Source organism: Phyllopteryx taeniolatus, chromosome 11, assembly GCF_024500385.1.
Source record: "Phyllopteryx taeniolatus isolate TA_2022b chromosome 11, UOR_Ptae_1.2, whole genome shotgun sequence".
Classification (NCBI taxonomy): domain Eukaryota; kingdom Metazoa; phylum Chordata; class Actinopteri; order Syngnathiformes; family Syngnathidae; genus Phyllopteryx; species Phyllopteryx taeniolatus.
The window spans coordinates 28,734,180-28,752,243 of NC_084512.1; the positions used below are offsets into that span (position 1 = coordinate 28,734,180).

The 18,064-nt window shown below is 47.3% G+C and overlaps 1 protein-coding gene across 5 annotated transcripts in view; it reads left to right on the top strand.

Moving 5' to 3' along the window:
- Positions 1–18,064, top strand: part of LOC133486085 (spectrin beta chain, non-erythrocytic 1-like) — a 75,250-nt gene that overhangs the window by 31,173 nt on the left and 26,013 nt on the right. For 4 of the 5 annotated variants that reach the window (XM_061790722.1, XM_061790723.1, XM_061790720.1 and 1 more), the window contains 17 exons: positions 6,909–7,060; positions 7,668–7,841; positions 8,483–8,574; positions 9,358–9,438; positions 9,678–9,793; positions 10,136–10,248; positions 10,560–10,747; positions 12,418–12,535; positions 14,021–14,179; positions 14,266–14,361; positions 14,644–14,850; positions 15,224–15,377; positions 15,452–15,603; positions 16,031–16,249; positions 16,328–16,408; positions 16,869–17,075; positions 17,838–18,049. In XM_061790722.1, the coding sequence (XP_061646706.1) occupies positions 6,909–7,060; positions 7,668–7,841; positions 8,483–8,574; positions 9,358–9,438; positions 9,678–9,793; positions 10,136–10,248; positions 10,560–10,747; positions 12,418–12,535; positions 14,021–14,179; positions 14,266–14,361; positions 14,644–14,850; positions 15,224–15,377; positions 15,452–15,603; positions 16,031–16,249; positions 16,328–16,408; positions 16,869–17,075; positions 17,838–18,049 (2,521 nt within the window). The remainder of the gene's footprint in view (positions 1–6,908; positions 7,061–7,667; positions 7,842–8,482; positions 8,575–9,357; positions 9,439–9,677; positions 9,794–10,135; positions 10,249–10,559; positions 10,748–12,417; positions 12,536–14,020; positions 14,180–14,265; positions 14,362–14,643; positions 14,851–15,223; positions 15,378–15,451; positions 15,604–16,030; positions 16,250–16,327; positions 16,409–16,868; positions 17,076–17,837; positions 18,050–18,064) is intronic. The other variant, XM_061790721.1, reaches the window with a different exon arrangement.

The following is an 18,064-nucleotide window of genomic DNA, read 5'->3' on the forward strand; positions in this document are numbered from 1 at the left end:
CCCCATAAAACAGCAATTTTTGCATTTTGCAATGTGATTTTTTTTTTTGTTTTGTTTATTGTACTTCATAAAAACATCCAGTAAGGACATCATTGAATAGAACTTAAAAGAATGAAACGCTTTTTTGTCACATTCAATCAATGCACATTGTGCTGCTCCTTTTGGTGTGCGCACCTTGGCCAGCTGATGAAAATAGCTGCACGTATTTCATGCTTGTTTTTCTGCCTGGCTACAGCAATCAATCATATTGCAGCAGGGCATGTCCTGCCTAGAACTCAAGTGGGATTCATATAGCCGTTCTTTGCAGAGGATAAAGAATATAGTACATGAGTGAGTACTGTTATATTGTTTGACCATTTGCGTTCAAATGACCGTTGCTCAAATTGTTTGACCACGGCCACACAGATGCTAATCACGGCCCATGTTAGCATTAGCCTTAAGCTAGCGTTTTGTTTGACAGTAAACGTCAACTGAGAGCAGCAATAAGCAGTTTGAAGCTTCTTTTACGTGGAGAATGTTTAATAATTCTATCTGTCACTGCCATCATAAAGCGCTAGTATCTTCAGTTAAGGAAAAAAAAACGGCCAAACGTTAGCCCGTATCTGGAAAAACTCGTACGTCTGGTCACTCGCACCTTGAAGCATCACAGAATCTGGAATAAAAAAAAAAAGAAATTTCTATTAGTTGTGTGGAGGTTGAGGCAAGAAAAATGTCAATGCTTGTTTGGTATCAGGAGGAATAAAGCAAATCTCAGAAGATGGGGGGGAGAATAATGTCATTGCCATTTGCTTTAGAAGCAAAAGGCGGAAAATTGATTACAATTGGAAATCTTATGAGGGGGAAAAAAAATCAAGAGATTGGGAACACTTTTGCCCTCAAAACAAGAAGTCCGTAGCCTAGCGTAACCTCGGGATCTGCAAGTTTGTCAATGATGCCATTGAGGAGGACCAGTTTGCCGGTCAGCCGCTCACATGAGCTTCCGCGAAACGAGGCCGCGACGACAACACGTTGCAGACATTCTCGCCACTTAACTCCTTACGTGGCAGAATGGTGCCATTGTCGGACGGCGGCTGCCAAGGTGACACCAGGAGGAAGTGATGGAGGGCGGCCACGCCGTCTGGTTCAAACCAGTGCGTGTGCGTGTTGAACGATGAAAGAGGCCTTTGATGGAAGTCGCCCACTGAACACGCTCCTGGCTGCACGTAGGGGGAGGGGCTTAGAGCCAAGCATTGGGCAAACAGCAGAAAGTGAAAGTTTCACACTGTGCGTCACTATCTGCAGTCCAGATGTTTTGTGTTGTTTTTGGTTGCAGTGTGAAGATCACAAACAATACAAATTAGAGTTTGTTTCATGGCGAGTCATCGAACGCTGTTGCCACGCTCCACCCATACACAATGATGAAAATGAAAAACTATTTAGACTTGTCATCGCTCCAGTTCTTGCTTCAAATTTGGTAACAATTAGAAACAAAAAAATCTCTTTTCGGAAGCTGAATTTTCAAAAGTGAGTTTCTGAGATTAGAGCGTCAGCCTCACAGTTCTGAGGTGCGGGGTTCAATCCCCGTCCCCGCCTGTGTGGAGTTTGCATGTTCTCCCCGTGCCTGCGTGGGTTTTCTCCGGGCACTCCGGTTTCCTCCCACATCCCAAAAACATGCATTCATTGGAGACTCTAAATTGCCCGTAGGCATGACTGTGAGTGCGAATGGTTGTTTGTTTCGATGTGCCCTGCGATTGGCTGGCAACCAGTTCAGGGTGTACCCCGCCTCCTGCCCGATGACAGCTGGGATAGGCTCCGGCACGCCCGCGACCCTAGTGAGGAGAAGCGGCTCAGAAAATGGATGCATGGATGGAGTTTCTGAGAATGAGAAATGATAAATAATGAGAAACAAAGTTATTCGTCCGAGTGTCTGTGCAGCACTTGCTAGCTTCCTAACCAACGTGAATAATTGAAGGAGCTGGTAAATGTTCCAAAAGCGATTGGCTGCTGCTGACACGATGTCACAGATGTCAGGCTGCTCGAGTGACAACCTGACACCGTGACCGACTGTGGCCTTCGGTTGCCGTGGCGATGGCACAAGCGGCAACAACACCTTAGTGGCTCATAAGCTTGTCACCGTCTTCTTTTTTTTTTTGTTCTTCTCCCTTTTCTCGTCGTCCTCCATGTGATGGTGAATGTCCGTCCGTTTGGTCCTCGCGACGGCACAACACGCACACGTTGCTTCGTTAGCGCTTCAACGCTATGTTGAAAAGATTCTTTGTGTGCTCTGTGAATGTCACATGCACACACAGGCGCACACACACACACACACACACATTTGTTCATTTCAGTAACTAACTTTAATAACATACAGTGAACCCCTGTTAAAAGTTAACTATAACTGACACATCAATCAAAAGAGAATGAAACATTTGAAAGTGCTTCCCTGAGATCGGCGTGCGATTCAGACCCCCACCGCCAGATGGCGCTAGCAAACTTCACAACATCCGGCCACCATCAGTTCACATTGGTTTCCTTGCAGTGGAAGTTGGTGGCGCTAATGCACCATGAAGCTGATTTGCCAAGTGCTAATACAGTAATTCCTCATTTATGGCGGGCGGAGGTTCGGGCCGGGCCACCCCTGCAATAGCTGAAATCGTCATTTAAAAAATGTATACATATATAAAGTTATATGAACATCCCCAGCCTCTGAACGTCTGTGAGGGAACGTCACAGAAGGACAAAGCAATAGTTAGCCATATTTTCTGCTCGCGTTTTCTGTGTTTGCATGTTATGTGGAGAGTAAACATTATTACTAGGTGTTTTCATACAGTGCAAAAATAATAATGGGAACAAATCAAATTTGTATTTCATGGCACCACTGTATATTTCAATTCTAAACTGTTCAACCAAACCATATGAGTTTGTCTCATCAGTCAGCTAACTTAATGCTGACATGTAATGCGTAATGGCACAGATGGGCTAAGGTAAATTAGCATCAAGGTTACGTTAATTTTAAGCCTTCAAATAACCTGCTGCTTTCACACACACAGAGCAGCAACACATACTATCAGTGCACACAGTCATTAATTGTGCTGCGTCTCCTCCAGTAGAGCCCCCCCAGCGTTTCGTGGCACAATGTGGTATTACACCGACACCGATCACGTCAAAAACCCGTGAGACAAAGCGGAGGTTCACTGCACAAGAAAAAAATTGCGCAATGGTTAGACATTACTGGACGTGATTAACTTCCTTTCTATGTGATGACATCACTGCGGCGAGGTCGAGTTGGGCGTGCTCGTTTCATCAGAGACCCTCGTCGATGAAAGATGGGTCGCCGTGGTAACGACACGCGCACGCACTCCCGTCGTTGGGGCGAGCGGGCTAAGATTTGGACTCCCCATTCTCTCGTGGGACAGCAGGAATGTTGGAATGCTGGAAATGGAAGAGTGTGTTTTGCCATGACCACATGATGAGTGTGTGTGTGTGTGTGTGTGTGTGTGTGTGTGTGTGTTTGGACAGTGTCATGCGATCCAGTGTGAGTTGGAAACATACAACAGACATACGAGTGCGTCTTAGTGGATCCAGATGTTGGACGCAACCTCACTGGCCTCTCTCGTGTTGGACGCTGGGTTTCTCCCTCGCGCGCCGGACACTGGCGCGTGACCCACTTTACAACGCTAACTTGTTAGCCGCTAGCTTCTAAAAAGACAGTCACGAGCTTGCAACAATCTTGGGCCTGGTTCACACAAGGATTTTTCAAATCTTAAAGAAAAATGTATCTGCTACACACTCCACACATGATTATAACAAATCAGGCCTTTCACGGTGGAATTGTGCGCGGTGTGTTCCGATAATCTCTACACGCTCACACAGATTGTGTTCTGCCGTCAATCTTGAAATCTTGCACGAACACAGGTGATCTCACAAAAATGAAGATGTGCAGTAACGTCTGCATAGGTCGCGCATTTGACACCCTTGTCCGAAAGAAACGAAACACATTATTAGCTGCTCGCTGACTTCGAAGATGTTGTTTGCCGCTAGCTTCTAAAAAAGACATTTGCTCGCCTCTTAAGAGTCTGAGACATTAACCGTTAGCTCCGAGAGAAGCACTCACTCAGTTGCTGGTCTCAGACTGGAACTTGTAAAACATTAGCTGTTAGCATCTAAAAAGACTGACTCGGTTCCGTCACGAGAGCCCGACACATGACACAGATCACGAACAAATTAGTCATGAGGTGAAAAAAACATTAGCAGCTCTTTTTTTTAAAGACATTTTAATTCGGGATGTTTGATACCGCTAAAGCAGTTTTTGAAGAGCAAAAGCAGTGTGATTAATCACTGTCGAGGACCGGCCGATACGGAGGACTACTACCACTGGTCAGTTGGATACAAGAAAGTTCAATTCACACCATTGGGAAAGACCTTTCTTTCTTTTTCTTTCTTTCTTGAACTTTCTTTTTTTGTGTCCCTTTTCTTTCTGACAGAGATGATGATCGTGTGTGTGTCCTCACTGAGGAATGTGTGTGCTATCAGGACCTTGACATCCCATGATGCACCACAATTGTTCTTTATGTTTGGGACTTGGAAGCCGGATGCATTGTGACCAACACGCACCTCATGATCCTCTCCATCAACAATGCGTGTGTGACTGCATTTGTGTAAACGCATGTGCGCGTGTGTTTGTTTGTGTGTGCGTGTGAGTCTTTGTTTCTTCATCTGTCTGTGTGTTTGAGCGTGCGTCTGTATGTGTGTGTCTTTCCGTGTGTATGAATGCATTTTTTTAGTTGAGTTGCATCTGCGCGTACATGTCTGTGTGTTTGTGTGTCGTTAATTGTGTGTGCCTACATGTGCGAATGTGTAGATGTTCGTTCGTGTGTGTGCGTCTGCATGTTTGCGTGTGTGTGTGTGTCTTTCTGACTGTCTGTGTGTGTGTGCATGTATGAGTGTGTGTTTCTGTCCGTGTATATGTGAGTGAATGTCTGCATGCTTCTGTGTGTGTGTCTTGTGGTGTCTTTCTGTGTGTGCATGTGTGAGTGTGTGTGTGTGTGTGTATGATTTAAATATATTAAAAAAAGCCAATTGATTGTGTTCTATATTTTCGGTGTCCATGGAGACAAAAATCCACGCCCATGTCTGCTTTGCGTTTCGTTGGGTTAAGGTCACGTCCCAACGCTGTGTGTGTGTTATAGCCGCCCCCCTCACACACACACACACACACACAATCAATACAGCACCGTCTCCTCTTACTGCAACACACACGCACGTGCGCTGACACTTCCTGTGTGCTCAGCACTAAACGTCATTGAACACTCTGACTTTGAGTTTTGCTTGATTGCGAGTGCGTGTGTTGGAAAGTGTTCGAAAGCGACGAGGTCAGATGAGCGATTATTGGGCGGGACAGCACGCGGCCTCGCAATTGCGCCTTGGAATGCTTGTTTGTTTGTAGGTGCCCTGCGATTGGCCGGCAGGCAACCAGATCACTTCTCATAAAGCTCCTCATCGATTAATCTTCCGTCCGTCTGTCCGTCCATCCATCCTGTGGATCGCTTATCGTCACGAGGTTTGCAGGTGTGCTGGAGCCTATTAGGGCGTGGCTGTTTTAATAGTAATAATAATGCTGATTATTTTGAATGGTATTGAATTCACGATTAAGTATTTATTTAGTATTTATTCAGCTATCAAAACTCAACTTGAAATATGACTTAAAAGTGCAACCAGAAAATAAATCAACAAGTAGAAGATGAAAATCGTGATTCAACTTTATTGATATCAAGTGTAACCCCGCTGTTCATGGGGGTTAGGGACCATCATTTCAAAAACAAAACACAAATGGTGAATCCGCGGCTGCCGAACCGCAAATATGCGGGGATCGCGGGCGTGCCGGAGCCAATCGCAGCTATCATCGCCCGTCGCACGCTTGCTGCAAGCAACACGGCACCTTCAGGGTGCTTTCACAACGCAGGAACTCGCATACACACAACGCGCCGTTGGGCACATGAATCATGTTTTCCCCGATCATAAATAACCTCTTTATGATTGCGAGAAGCCAAACTCAAAATCACGATTCCATTTTGATTCATCGCACAGCCCGAGAGCCGATTCCAGCTGACTTTGCGCGAGATGCGGGGTACGCCCTGAAATGGTCGCCCGCCAATTGTAGGGCCATGTACTAATAGGTGGATAAACATATCCATATTGGCAATATTATATGCTGTTGTTTTCATACCTCAGTTTGGGGTCGCAATGTTTTCTTTGACCTTTGGCTTGCTGGAAAAGCAACACAATGCTTGTCATGTATGTCTGTTAACATCCGACACACGCACACACACACACAAACACTTTGATAACACTTCCTTTTTTTATATTTTTCTCACACACACACACACTTACAGCTTCATTTTGGAATGTGAAAACATGCTAAATGTAAACAAGCAGCTGTGACACACCTCGCACAAACACACACACACACACACGTGTTGTAAAACAAAGACATCGCTGTGTGTGAGAGAGCACATGAGTGTTTAAGCCTGCACGTACACGCGTATGTGTGAGAACCAGTGACTGTTTGTGCGTGAGGGATTGTTTGTGAGAGACGTTGTGAAAGTGTGTGAGACCCGTGCATGTGTGAAAGAGTGTGTGTGTGTGTGTGTGAGCGAGAGAGAGAGCAAGTTGTGTGTGTGCGTGCGTGATAGTGTCAGCAAGAGAGTGAGTGAGTGTATGAATGTGAGTTTGTGTGTGTGAGCAAGAGCAAAAAGTGTGTGTGTGTGCGTGTATTTCTGGAGGGTTCTCTCACACAGGAAGCCCCTCCCTCATGTGTACGCTCACATGCACACCAGGGAACAATGAGCGTGCATGCAGAGGAAGCGCGCACGCACACGTCTGCTTGAACCCAATTTGAAGTGACGTGGCGATACGGTGCGTCTGTGCAGACGAGCGCGAGGCGGTGCAGAAGAAGACGTTCACCAAATGGGTCAACTCGCACCTGTCCAGAGTTTCCTGCCGCATCACCGACCTCTACGTCGACCTCCGCGACGGACGCATGCTCATCAAGCTGCTGGAGGTCCTCAGCGGGGAGAGGCTGGTCAGTACGCACGCACGCACGCACGCACACGCTGGATTTGAAAGAAAACACACTGGACTGATGGCCCGAGTCAAAATATTCAAAAATACTTTACTGCTATGTAAAGTAGATCATTTTAATGATAATCATAGTACGCTCAGACATACATTTCAAATGGAATTTGAGATAATTGACCGAGGATTGAATCCCAAAAAATCCAAAATGCCCCAAATCACTTTCAATGTGGATGTAAAATATGGAATAGAACATGAATTATAAAATGATTGAGTCTTATTCTGAATTGTCTTTCTAGTATAGTAGTAGTCGAAAACAACTTTTCAGCATAAAATGGATCCATTCCGCTTGACCTCACGGGACAGGTCACAAAGATTAACATGAATGAACCAATCATTTCATAAAAGACAAACAATATGGAGAACTAATAACGAAACATGTTTTATTCTTAACAAGCAATGATTTCATGAGATGAATGACACAAATGAGTGAGTACTTTTGCATTCCCCAATTTGGGGCAGGATGGCAAATTGAATGAAAAAATGTTAAATAAACATCACGCGGCCGGTAAATGTGCGAGCGTGAGCCAACGTTGGCGTGTGGCCGTCCTCAGCCCAAGCCCACCAAAGGCCGCATGCGGATCCACTGCCTGGAGAACGTGGACAAGGCCCTGCAGTTCCTCAAGGAGCAGCGCGTCCACCTGGAGAATATGGGCTCGCACGACATCGTGGACGGCAACCACCGCCTCACGCTGGGCCTCATCTGGACCATCATCCTGCGCTTTCAGGTGAGCCAACTCCTCAGAGTTCCAAGAAGTCGCTGCTTTCGTTTTCGAGAACAAACGGCGAAGGTAGATACAGTCGACACCCGGGTTTTCGTGATGAATCCATTTTACGAGTCGTCTTGCGTGCGCTCGTATTTCTCGCCTTCTCTCGCCACTCGGAACTTTCTTTCGTATTGGTATTCCGCAATGCAAGCTTTTATGAACAACTCAAGACTAGAACAAGACTCGGTCAGCTCGGCAACACTCGGAGGAGTTCAAAATAAAAGCACGCCCGCTTTGATCATTTCACCGCAATTTGGTCGGCCCCCTCCTGCTCGCTTACGTGGCAGTTCGACTCAAATTATTGAGCTTGCAAAGGGTTTGGATGAACACGCGTCCGTTCCGGGAAAGGAATGTCGGCTTTTGTGTATAAAAACCGAGCGGGGCAAAACTTCGACCCCAAAAAATACAATCGTCGAAAACTGGACCGGTATAGCCCTACTGTCTCGACAAAACAACAAACAAAATTAACAACATATTTGGTCCCAGACCTTTTAGTTGGGGCCCAACGAGTCCTGTTTGTCGTCACGGCGGTCTCGCGGTCTCGGTGGGATTCGGCGACGTCCGCCAGCCTTGACGTTTGCGCGTGTGCGTGTGTGCGCCAGATCCAAGACATCAGCGTGGAGACGGAGGACAACAAAGAGAAGAAGTCGGCTAAAGACGCGTTGCTGCTGTGGTGTCAGATGAAGACGGCCGGGTGAGTCGGTGTTCCCCATCCGCCCGGGTTTGGTCGACATTTTTGTTTTGTGTCGCCAGCCCAAAATCGAGTGAGTGAAAAAACCAAATTGGAGCGTTTTCAAGTTTGTGTCGGAGAGCCCTGCCCCCGTCGCCGATTATCAAATGGGACAAGTGCTCCAACTTACAAATAACAAATGAGACCACGCGGCGCTGTAGGCCACAGCTCACGGCCAGACGCTCACACGCAGCCCGACGGGCCAACCCGATCCGGCGTCGCGCATCGCTCACTAGGCCGCGCCCCTTAAAGGCACACATCCAACACTCGAATAAAGCAGTACGGGCACTCATTCCACTTAATCAAAGCACTTTATTGCGTGACATTCTTGGATTGTTTTAGTGTTTTCCACAATTTATGAGGAAGAGGGACTGAGGAAAATTTGTGAGCAATGGATACGCCCCAAAAAGGGATACCATTGCCCGTAGACACCAGAAGATGGCCTGACAAAATGAAGCTCCTCCCCTCACGATGACACCAAAAGCAAACCTTTTATAGGTGATAGGTGATTTTTTTCCAGCAAATAATGTTGGTTAGGCTCAAAAAAATAAAGAAATCTGCGGAGCGTGAATATGTGGGTGAACGCCGTATCATGTTTTTGCACAATGAGCTGCTATTTTGTCTTTATGAAAAAAATGCTGTTCATTCTTTTTGATGGCGGTCGTCACGGATTCACGGAACAAATTCAAATCCTAATTGAAGGTCGTTAGTTCTGTATGTGACCTCTGTGGTTTTCTTGTGGTCCAGCTATCCCAACGTCAACATCCACAACTTCTCCACCAGCTGGAGGGACGGGATGGCCTTCAACGCCATCATCCACAAACACAGGTGAGCGACGTCGCGTTCCACCTCCTTCGTACGTTTTTTTCTCATTCTCATTCTCATCTTTTGATTGATAACAAGCGCCAAGAATTCCAATATCCGGATCAGTCGAATAGATTTTCAAAAGGAAATTCGGCGTTATTGATCGGATGATACGAGAATGAGCCCATATACACAAAGGCGCACATACGTACTGAACATCTGACCATCAAGCGATCTCGTTGATGTGCAATGTTTCCTCCCAGACCGGACTTGATCGACTTTGACAAGCTGAAGAAGTCCAACGCGCACTACAACCTGCAGAACGCCTTCAACCTGGCCGAGCAGCACCTGGGCCTCACCAAGCTGCTCGACCCCGAAGGTCTGTTTGTTGCACAGCGAAACCCCCCCCAAAAAAATGAAATCAATATTCCATAATATTCAAAATATCACAATATTGCTTTCTTTTTTCCTTCCTTTCTTTCTTTCTTTCTTTCATCTACGCCACATTTAGTGAAGGGGAGTTCTTAAAATTCATTAAGGTGACCTTAAACAAGGTCTACTTAGATGCCTCCGTATACTGTATGTACTTTGGAGTTAGCATGTGGCTAACGCTAGCCGTGACGGAGTTCCTGTTAGCGTCCGCTAGATGTTGGAAAGCACGCTAGACGATGCGCGGGCGGAGGCGCGTTCCTCACTTTTGGCTCGTCTTCTCTGCCGCCAGACATCAGCGTGGACCATCCCGACGAGAAGTCCATCATTACCTACGTGGTCACCTACTACCACTACTTCTCCAAGATGAAGGCTCTCAAGGTGGAGGGCAAGCGCATCGGCAAGGTGAGCCCAGCAAAATGCCATTTTGGGGCCCTCTGCCCATCGCATTCATTATCCGTCGCTCGTACAGCTGCTGTCGACTTATTACGGCAGTGGCACAGTACCACGCCTGCTCGCTGTGCTAACTTTTGGGCAGTGCGATGTTGATGTGAGTTGAGGCGCTTCATTCAGACTAAAGTAGTGCTTTACTGCCAGCCGTCTTGTGGCATCTGTAGGCAATTCCAGTCCAGTCTAACTCTTTTTGGGGTGGGGCGTCAACTGTTTGTGGCTTTTTGCAATATAAAGTGAGCCGCCGCCGCTTTGGTTCCCCGCAGGTTCTGGACAACGCCATCGAGACGGAGAAGATGGTGGACAAGTACGAGTCGCTGGCGTCCGACCTCCTGGAGTGGATCGAGCAGACCATCATCATCCTCAACAACAGAAGGTTCGCCAACTCGCTGGTGGGCGTCCAGCAGCAGCTGCAGGCCTTCAACACCTACCGGACGGTGGAGAAGCCCCCGAAGTGCGTACGCCACACCTGCCGCAAACTTCATCTCGTTTCCCCCTTCGCTAATGACAATGATGTCATTCGTGTAACTAGCTTTGCTTTTTGTTTTTGGGCATTGTGGGATTGGTTTTTTTTCTGCAAATGATCTTTACGCCAAATGTTTTCCACGGGATTTGTGCACTCTGCTTTCATCCAAGCAGCTGTGCGCGTCACTGCTAAACAGTTTCATATTTTCTATATTACAGCGATTCTCAAAGTACAAATACAATCTAACTACATTTGAAACATAAAATACTGTTGATTATTGATTATTAGAATGATGCTTGTCGCTATGCATACAGTGTGTTCAAAGTTTTTGGGGATCCAGTGCAGTAACATTGTTCACTTTTCAACTACAGTACATTCAATATTTATATCTTATTTAAATTTTCCTATATCTATATATATATATATATGTTCGAACTGTGCATAACATCACATTATTTATTTACAATAATAAATATACTTTTGTAGAGCTACTACGTGACTATATTTTAATGTTAGTCAGTTTGGAGAGCTAAATTCTTTTTCGGGTGGTACTTGGCGTAAAAGGTTTGACGACCGTTGCAATAATATAAATATAAAGATTGTTCTCGCATAATGGTCATAATGGTCACATTTGATGGAAGCGAGCTTCAAAACATTACATTTCCTGAATTAGCCATCAAAAGGGCACTTTTCTGGGGTTAACCCTAAGACACCGGTGTCAAACTGGTGGCCCGGGGGCCAGATCTGGCCCGCCACATCATTTTATGTGGCCCCGCGAAAGCAGATCCAAATTTGCTAATTGTGTTGTAGTGTAATAACGTTGAGATACTCCCAAGTATTGTTTGGGTTACCAATCCCTCTTTGAAAAGAAATGTAATCGTTGAAAAATATGTTTTTTATAGGCTTTTGTTTTCAAAACTGGTTACTCATCAATTTGTTGTCTATCCATCCATCCATTTTCTGAGCCGCTTCTCCTCACTAGGGTCGCGGGCGTGCTGGAGCCTATCCCAGCTGTCATCGGGCAGGAGGCGGGGTACACCCTGAACTGGTTGCCAGCCAATCGCAGGGCACATAGGAACAAACAACCATTCACACTCACAGTCATGCCTACGGGCAATTTAGAGTCTCCAATTAATGCATGTTTTTGGGATGTGGGAGGAAACCGGAGTGCCCGGAGAAAACCCACACAGACACGGGGAGAACATGCAAACTCCACACAGACGGGGCCGGGGACTGAACCCGGGTCCTCAGAACTGTGAGGCTGACGCTCTAACCAGTCGGCCACCGTGCCGCAATTTGTTGTCTATACTGTATGTAATTATATGAGGTGAGAATTCATTTATTTGGGTTCACGCAGTCGTAGCGGTCCTCCGAGGGAAGTCGTAACTACGATGTGGCCTGTGACAAAAATCTGTTTGACACCTCTGCTTTAACGTATCTTCAACTATTAAAAAGTCCATCCATTTTTATTTTCATACATTTAATTAATTAAATTAAATTAATGAATGTAATTTTAAATTAATGAATTCATTTATTCTTAAGCTTTTCAAAAAGAAATTGTCCTGAGCGCTAAACTCAAATGAATGGATAAAACGGATGACTGGTGTATGGGACTTCTTTAACTGTTGGCGTGTGCGCGTGTGCGTGTGTGCGTGTAGATTCACGGAGAAGGGCAACCTGGAGGTTCTTCTGTTCACCATCCAGAGCAAGATGAGGGCCAACAACCAGAAGGTGTACACGCCTCGGGAGGGAAAACTCATCTCGGACATTAACAAGGTAAGCCACGCCCGCTCTGATGTCATCGCTCTGCATCAGTTGACGGGCTGTCAGTTGACATTTGCTACCTGGAATTTCCAGGTCGTGTTTTACAAACCATCAATATGCAATAGAACAGAGCACAACTGTGCCGAGTACATGATTCAGAATTCATGTTTCTGTCGTAAAATGACACAAATGTCAGACAATAAAATAGCCGTTTTGCTCGTTGAACGGTTTTTCTCTGACCAACCAAACAGAAAACGGAAAAATGCTGACCAGCGAGCCATTTGAAATGTGATTGGTTCAAGAAACGATTGACCAGCACGACTGATGGTGAAGGTCCTGGGCAGATTACATTGACATGGCAACAAGGAGAGGCTGAAATCTGATTGGACAAAAAAAAGCATGCAGCAAATGGTCCCTGGGGCGGTCCATGGGTGCCTAACGTTCGACCCGGGGACCATTTGTGGCCCGCTGAAGGTTTTTTATTGGCCTGCCGCTAATTTCTCGTAATAAGATTAAACACGGCCTGCGTAAAAAGTTCAATTGTTGAAAGCTCACACATTATTATTCTATTCTAAAATAAAAAGAAATAAAGTAATTAAAAAGTTGAAGGAGACAGGATATCACACTTTATATAATTGTACCAAATTCTTAAGTAAAATAAGAATATTACAAGTTATCACATTGTCTAATTAAGAACTTTTAAGAGGAATGCTGAACGATATCATACAACGTTCTTAACAAAAATGATATCACACTAATTCTTTTTTGTTTTATATATATATATATCAGTTGAACTGGTTTTCATATGTTGACCTTCTCGATTGCTTTTAGCGTGTTTCGTAAGCACGAGGTGACGTGGCCCCGCCTTCTTTCCGCGACGCACGCGTGCCGCAAGCCGTGCAGTCAAGAGAAACGCGGGCGACTCGATCGGGGATGTCCAAACTCGAGTTACACATGCAGGAAAATCAGGGAAGCTTTCTTATCTATGACCAAGCAAAAACATATTAGTGTGATGTCCTGTGACATTCAAAATTGATTTAAACGTTTACTTCATTTAAAAATGGTACATATCGTAATAGTTTGAACTTTTTATGTTAAAAAAAAAAACAAAATAGCCAATATTTTGGAACATTTGACTTTAAAAATATGTTATAAACTAGTGTGATATCTTTTTTAATAAGTCATGAAAACAAATTGTGACCAATTTTCATTTTTTTTAGAAATAATTTAATATAGTGTAATATCTTGTTGTGTTCAAAATGTATTTGCGTTTCTACTTTTTGTTTTTATCTAGGAAAAAAATAAATATAGCCAATATCTTGTAACTTTCAACTTGAAAGTATGTTTTTAAAAATGATATGTTCTTTTGTGGATTTTCAAATTCAAAAATGATGAGAAATTTCCCATTTTTTTTTTTGAGTAATTTAAAATGAACTGTGTAATGTAACTATCTCCAAACCGACCCCGGCGCGATCGTCTGGGGCGTGTTCGTTTCAGGCGTGGGAGCGTCTGGAGAAGGCGGAGCACGAGCGCGAGTTGGCGCTGAGGACGGAGCTGATTCGCCAGGAGAAACTGGAGCAACTGGCTCGCCGCTTTGACCGCAAGGCCGCCATGCGGGAGACGTGGCTGAGCGAAAACCAGCGGCTGGTCTCGCAGGTGACGCCCCGCCACCGACGCAGCGCCGCGCCACGGTTGCGGCGCGCCGTATTGATCTGCGCGCGCGTGCGCGTTTGTTCCCGCAGGACAACTTCGGCTTCGACCTCCAGGCCGTGGAGGCGGCCACCAAGAAGCACGAGGCCATCGAGACGGACATCGCCGCCTACGAGGAGCGCGTTCAGGTGCCTTGGCCTCACCTCGCACCAGCGTTGAAAATAAAGAGCCTGAAAATCCAACCAAAAAAAATCCAAATGATCAGCTTTTCTTTTCATTTCCTTTTCTTTATTTTGCCTGCTTCACGAAAAGCAAATAGCAGTAGCATTATACAAGTATAAAGCAACTTTTGCTTTTTTGCTCATTTGATATCAAACTTGCATCCACTTCCCCAGAAACAGTAGAAACAAGTATGTTTTCTTGAAACAAGCGCTTCTTGTTGGAAAATGTTGCGGCGGCTCGCTCCGCAGGCCGTGGTGTCGGTGGCCAAGGAGCTGGAGGCGGAGAGCTACCACGACATCAAGCGCATCGCGGCCCGGAAGGACAACGTGATCCGCCTGTGGGAGTACCTGCTGGAGCTCCTGAAGGCGCGCAGGCTGAGGCTGGAGCAGACGCTGGGCATGCAGAGGGTCTTCCAGGAGATGCTCTACATCATGGACTGGATGGACGAGATGAAGGTGCGATGACGTTCCACGGCAGACGCGGCTTAGAAATTCCAAAGTGCGACTGAGCGACAGCCCGTTACCGACTCAAAAACAAGCCCAAAAACGTTTACGGCTGCTCGGCCGACACATCCCAGACAGTACGGAGGCGGCGTCCCTCGCTGTACCGAACGCCGTCGCCACAGCGGCGAATAGTACGTCTACGTAGGTTTGCGTCCACGTCCACGTCGCTCGACAGAGTACAACCGCCTTTTAAAGCCGAGCTCATTCACAGTCTCTCACTAGAACGTAGAATGCGTTTGATGGCGAGCCCAAGTCATGTGACTCGAGTCCCCCGCCGTAAAAGTGAGCCGTATTGTTGTTTACGTGTTGGATGTTTGGGGCGCAGATGCTGCTGCTGTCTCAGGATTACGGCAAACACCTTTTGGGTGTGGAGGACCTGCTGCAGAAGCACGCCTTGGTGGAGGCCGACATCGGGATCCAGGCAGACCGGGTCCGCAACGTCAACGCCAACGCGCAGAAGTTTGCCAGCGACTCGGACGGTGAGACCCGCCTTTCCTCCGCCGCTTCTGGAAGCCTGAAACGAACTCTTCTTCTTCTTCTTCTTCTTCCTCAGGCTACAAACCTTGCGACCCTCAGATCATCAGGGAACGTGTGGCCCACATGGAATTCTGCTACCAGGAACTCAGCCAGCTGGCGGCCGAGCGGCGAGCGCGGCTGGAAGAGTCGCGCCGCCTCTGGAAGTTTTTCTGGGAAATGGCCGAAGAGGTTTGTCACGTCATTTAAAGCCAGCCGCGCGCCGAACGTCCGCAGGGTTCTGACACCGGTTTCCGTGAGTTGCAGACCACCCGCAACTAGTATTCGTTAGTTGCCGGCCATCTGCGACTGGCTTTCATGATTACTAATTGTAATTACTTGTAGTTGCTGACACCCGCAGCTAATTTTCTTTAGTTTTCACCAGTCGTTGAATGTCCGCGACTAGTTTTCATGAGCAATCTGCTTCTTGCTCGACAAAGGCGCAATGTTGTTTGTGGTTAACGCCTCAAAGGCTCGTTTCCCAGTACACGCTTTCGCCGGCTGGAATTATTTGGATCGTCCGGTTTCCGGAAAGCTCAGGCGCGTCGTTCGGTGTGCGCGCGGCATCGTTTCGGTGAGAGCGTGTAAGCGAAGCGCGGCTGCGGTGCGCATCCGGCAGGAGGGCTGGATCCGCGAGAAGGAGCAGATCCTCTCCTCGGAGGATTACGGCAAGGATCTGACGGGCGCCCTGCGGCTGCTGAGTCAGCACAAAGCCTTCGAGGACGAAATGAGCGGGCGCGCCGCCCACCTGCAGCAGACCATCAAGCAGGGAGACCAGCTGGTGGCCGACGACCACTTCGGGGCCGACAAGATCCGAGAACGCGTCCGGGACATCCAGGTAGGCCGAGACCACGTGCGCAAACCAAAACCACAAGGGATGAGACGCGATCGGGTGTTTGTGGCGTGTGCGTTGCAGGATCAGTGGGCGGCGCTGGAACGGCTCTCCGCCGTACGCAAGTCTCGCCTGCAGGAGGCGTGCAACCAGCACCAGTTCCAAGTAAGACGCTCGAGTCTTTTTTAACGTGATGTATTCGGCGGTTTTTCCTCACAATTCCAAACACTTCCTGTCTTTTGTGGCAAAGTTCGCACAAAAATGAAACGCTCCGTTTTGGAGGGGGATTCTGTCTCATAGACCTGCCGTGGCTTGAAAATGGAGGATCTTTGCCCAGCCTAGCTCGGTGTGGAGGCGGGGTTATGAAAACGAGTCTCACTGTTACGTCACAGTGGGGCGCAAATTCAGAACCCATTTTCAGAAATAGTCCGATACTAAAGATTAGAAAAGAATTAACGAGGAAAGAAGATGTTATCAATAAAGTACCTTCTTTTTGGTCCCTTAACGCTTACAACAATAAAGATATGGATTACAGGCAGCACCACTCCAGACGCAGAAATACCGCAGCTATTTCAACGCAACGCCTTTTTAACGGCCGAACGTTGCGTTTTTCGCGCTTGCGCAGGCCGACGCCGACGACGTGGACACGTGGATGCTGGACGCGCTTCGCATCGTGTCCAGCGTGGACGTGGGCCACGACGAGTTCTCCACGCAGGCGCTGGTGAAGAAGCACAAGGACGTGGCCGAGGAGATCGCCAGCTACCGGCCCGTCATCGACGCCCTGCACGAGCAGTCGCGCACGCTGCCGCCCGAGAAGGCCGACTCGCCGGAGGTGAGGCCGCCGCCTGGCGTTCGGGGGGCAAATTGAGGCGGCGACGCTATCGTTCCGCACCGGCTCAAGCAAACATCCTGTATTGTATTGATCTTTAATAGTTTATTTTTCGGAAATGATCTATACTACTAAAATCGAGAAGAAAAGAGAGCGCCCCGGATCGATTTGAAATAAAAAAAATGCCCAACGTATTTTGCTTTAGGAGCCGTGTTAACCCCGATTTGATCTCGTGAGACCCGGACCGGTCTGATCATGGTCTAATATGCATATGGCTTATATTCCAAATGACGCACACACAGAAACTATCGGGGTCGTATCCGTGTCACGTGATCAATAACGGTCAGGACAGGGCCTACTGAATTTCCTTTTGAAAATCAATTAGAATTGTCGGCGGTCGTTATCCGTCGAAAGGTCGAATAAGTCATGTTTGTTGGTGGCAAAATGTCTTTCCCGTTCGTTAAGTGTCCGAAATGCGAAGTGAACATTTTTGCGCAAAAAATGTATTTCAGCGGGCCGCCGCCATTTGCTCTGTCAATAAGGATTGCCTCGACTGTGAACGCCTTCCATTTTAAACGCGCCGTTGTGACAGCGTGGCAGACGTTTGCACACACAAAACCGAGGCGGCATCAAAAATGGCCAAATTAGAATGTTTTTCCCGTTACTCATCGAATGATTTGAAAATGACCCGCGTGGACCCGGGAAGACGTTTTGCTTTGGACGGAGAGCGCAAAGAGTGACCCGAGCGCACCGGACTTGCGGCAGGTGCAGAGCCGTCTGGCGGGCGTCGAGGAGCGTTACAAGGAGGTGGTGGAGCTGGCGCGCCTCCGCAAGCAAGCGCTGCAGGACGCGCTGGCCTTGTACAAGATGCTGAGCGAGGCCAACGCCTGCGAGCTGTGGATCGACGAGAAGGAGCAGTGGCTCAACGGCACGGCCATCCCCGACAAGCTGGAGGACCTCGAGGTGGTCCAGCACCGGTAAACCGCACCTTT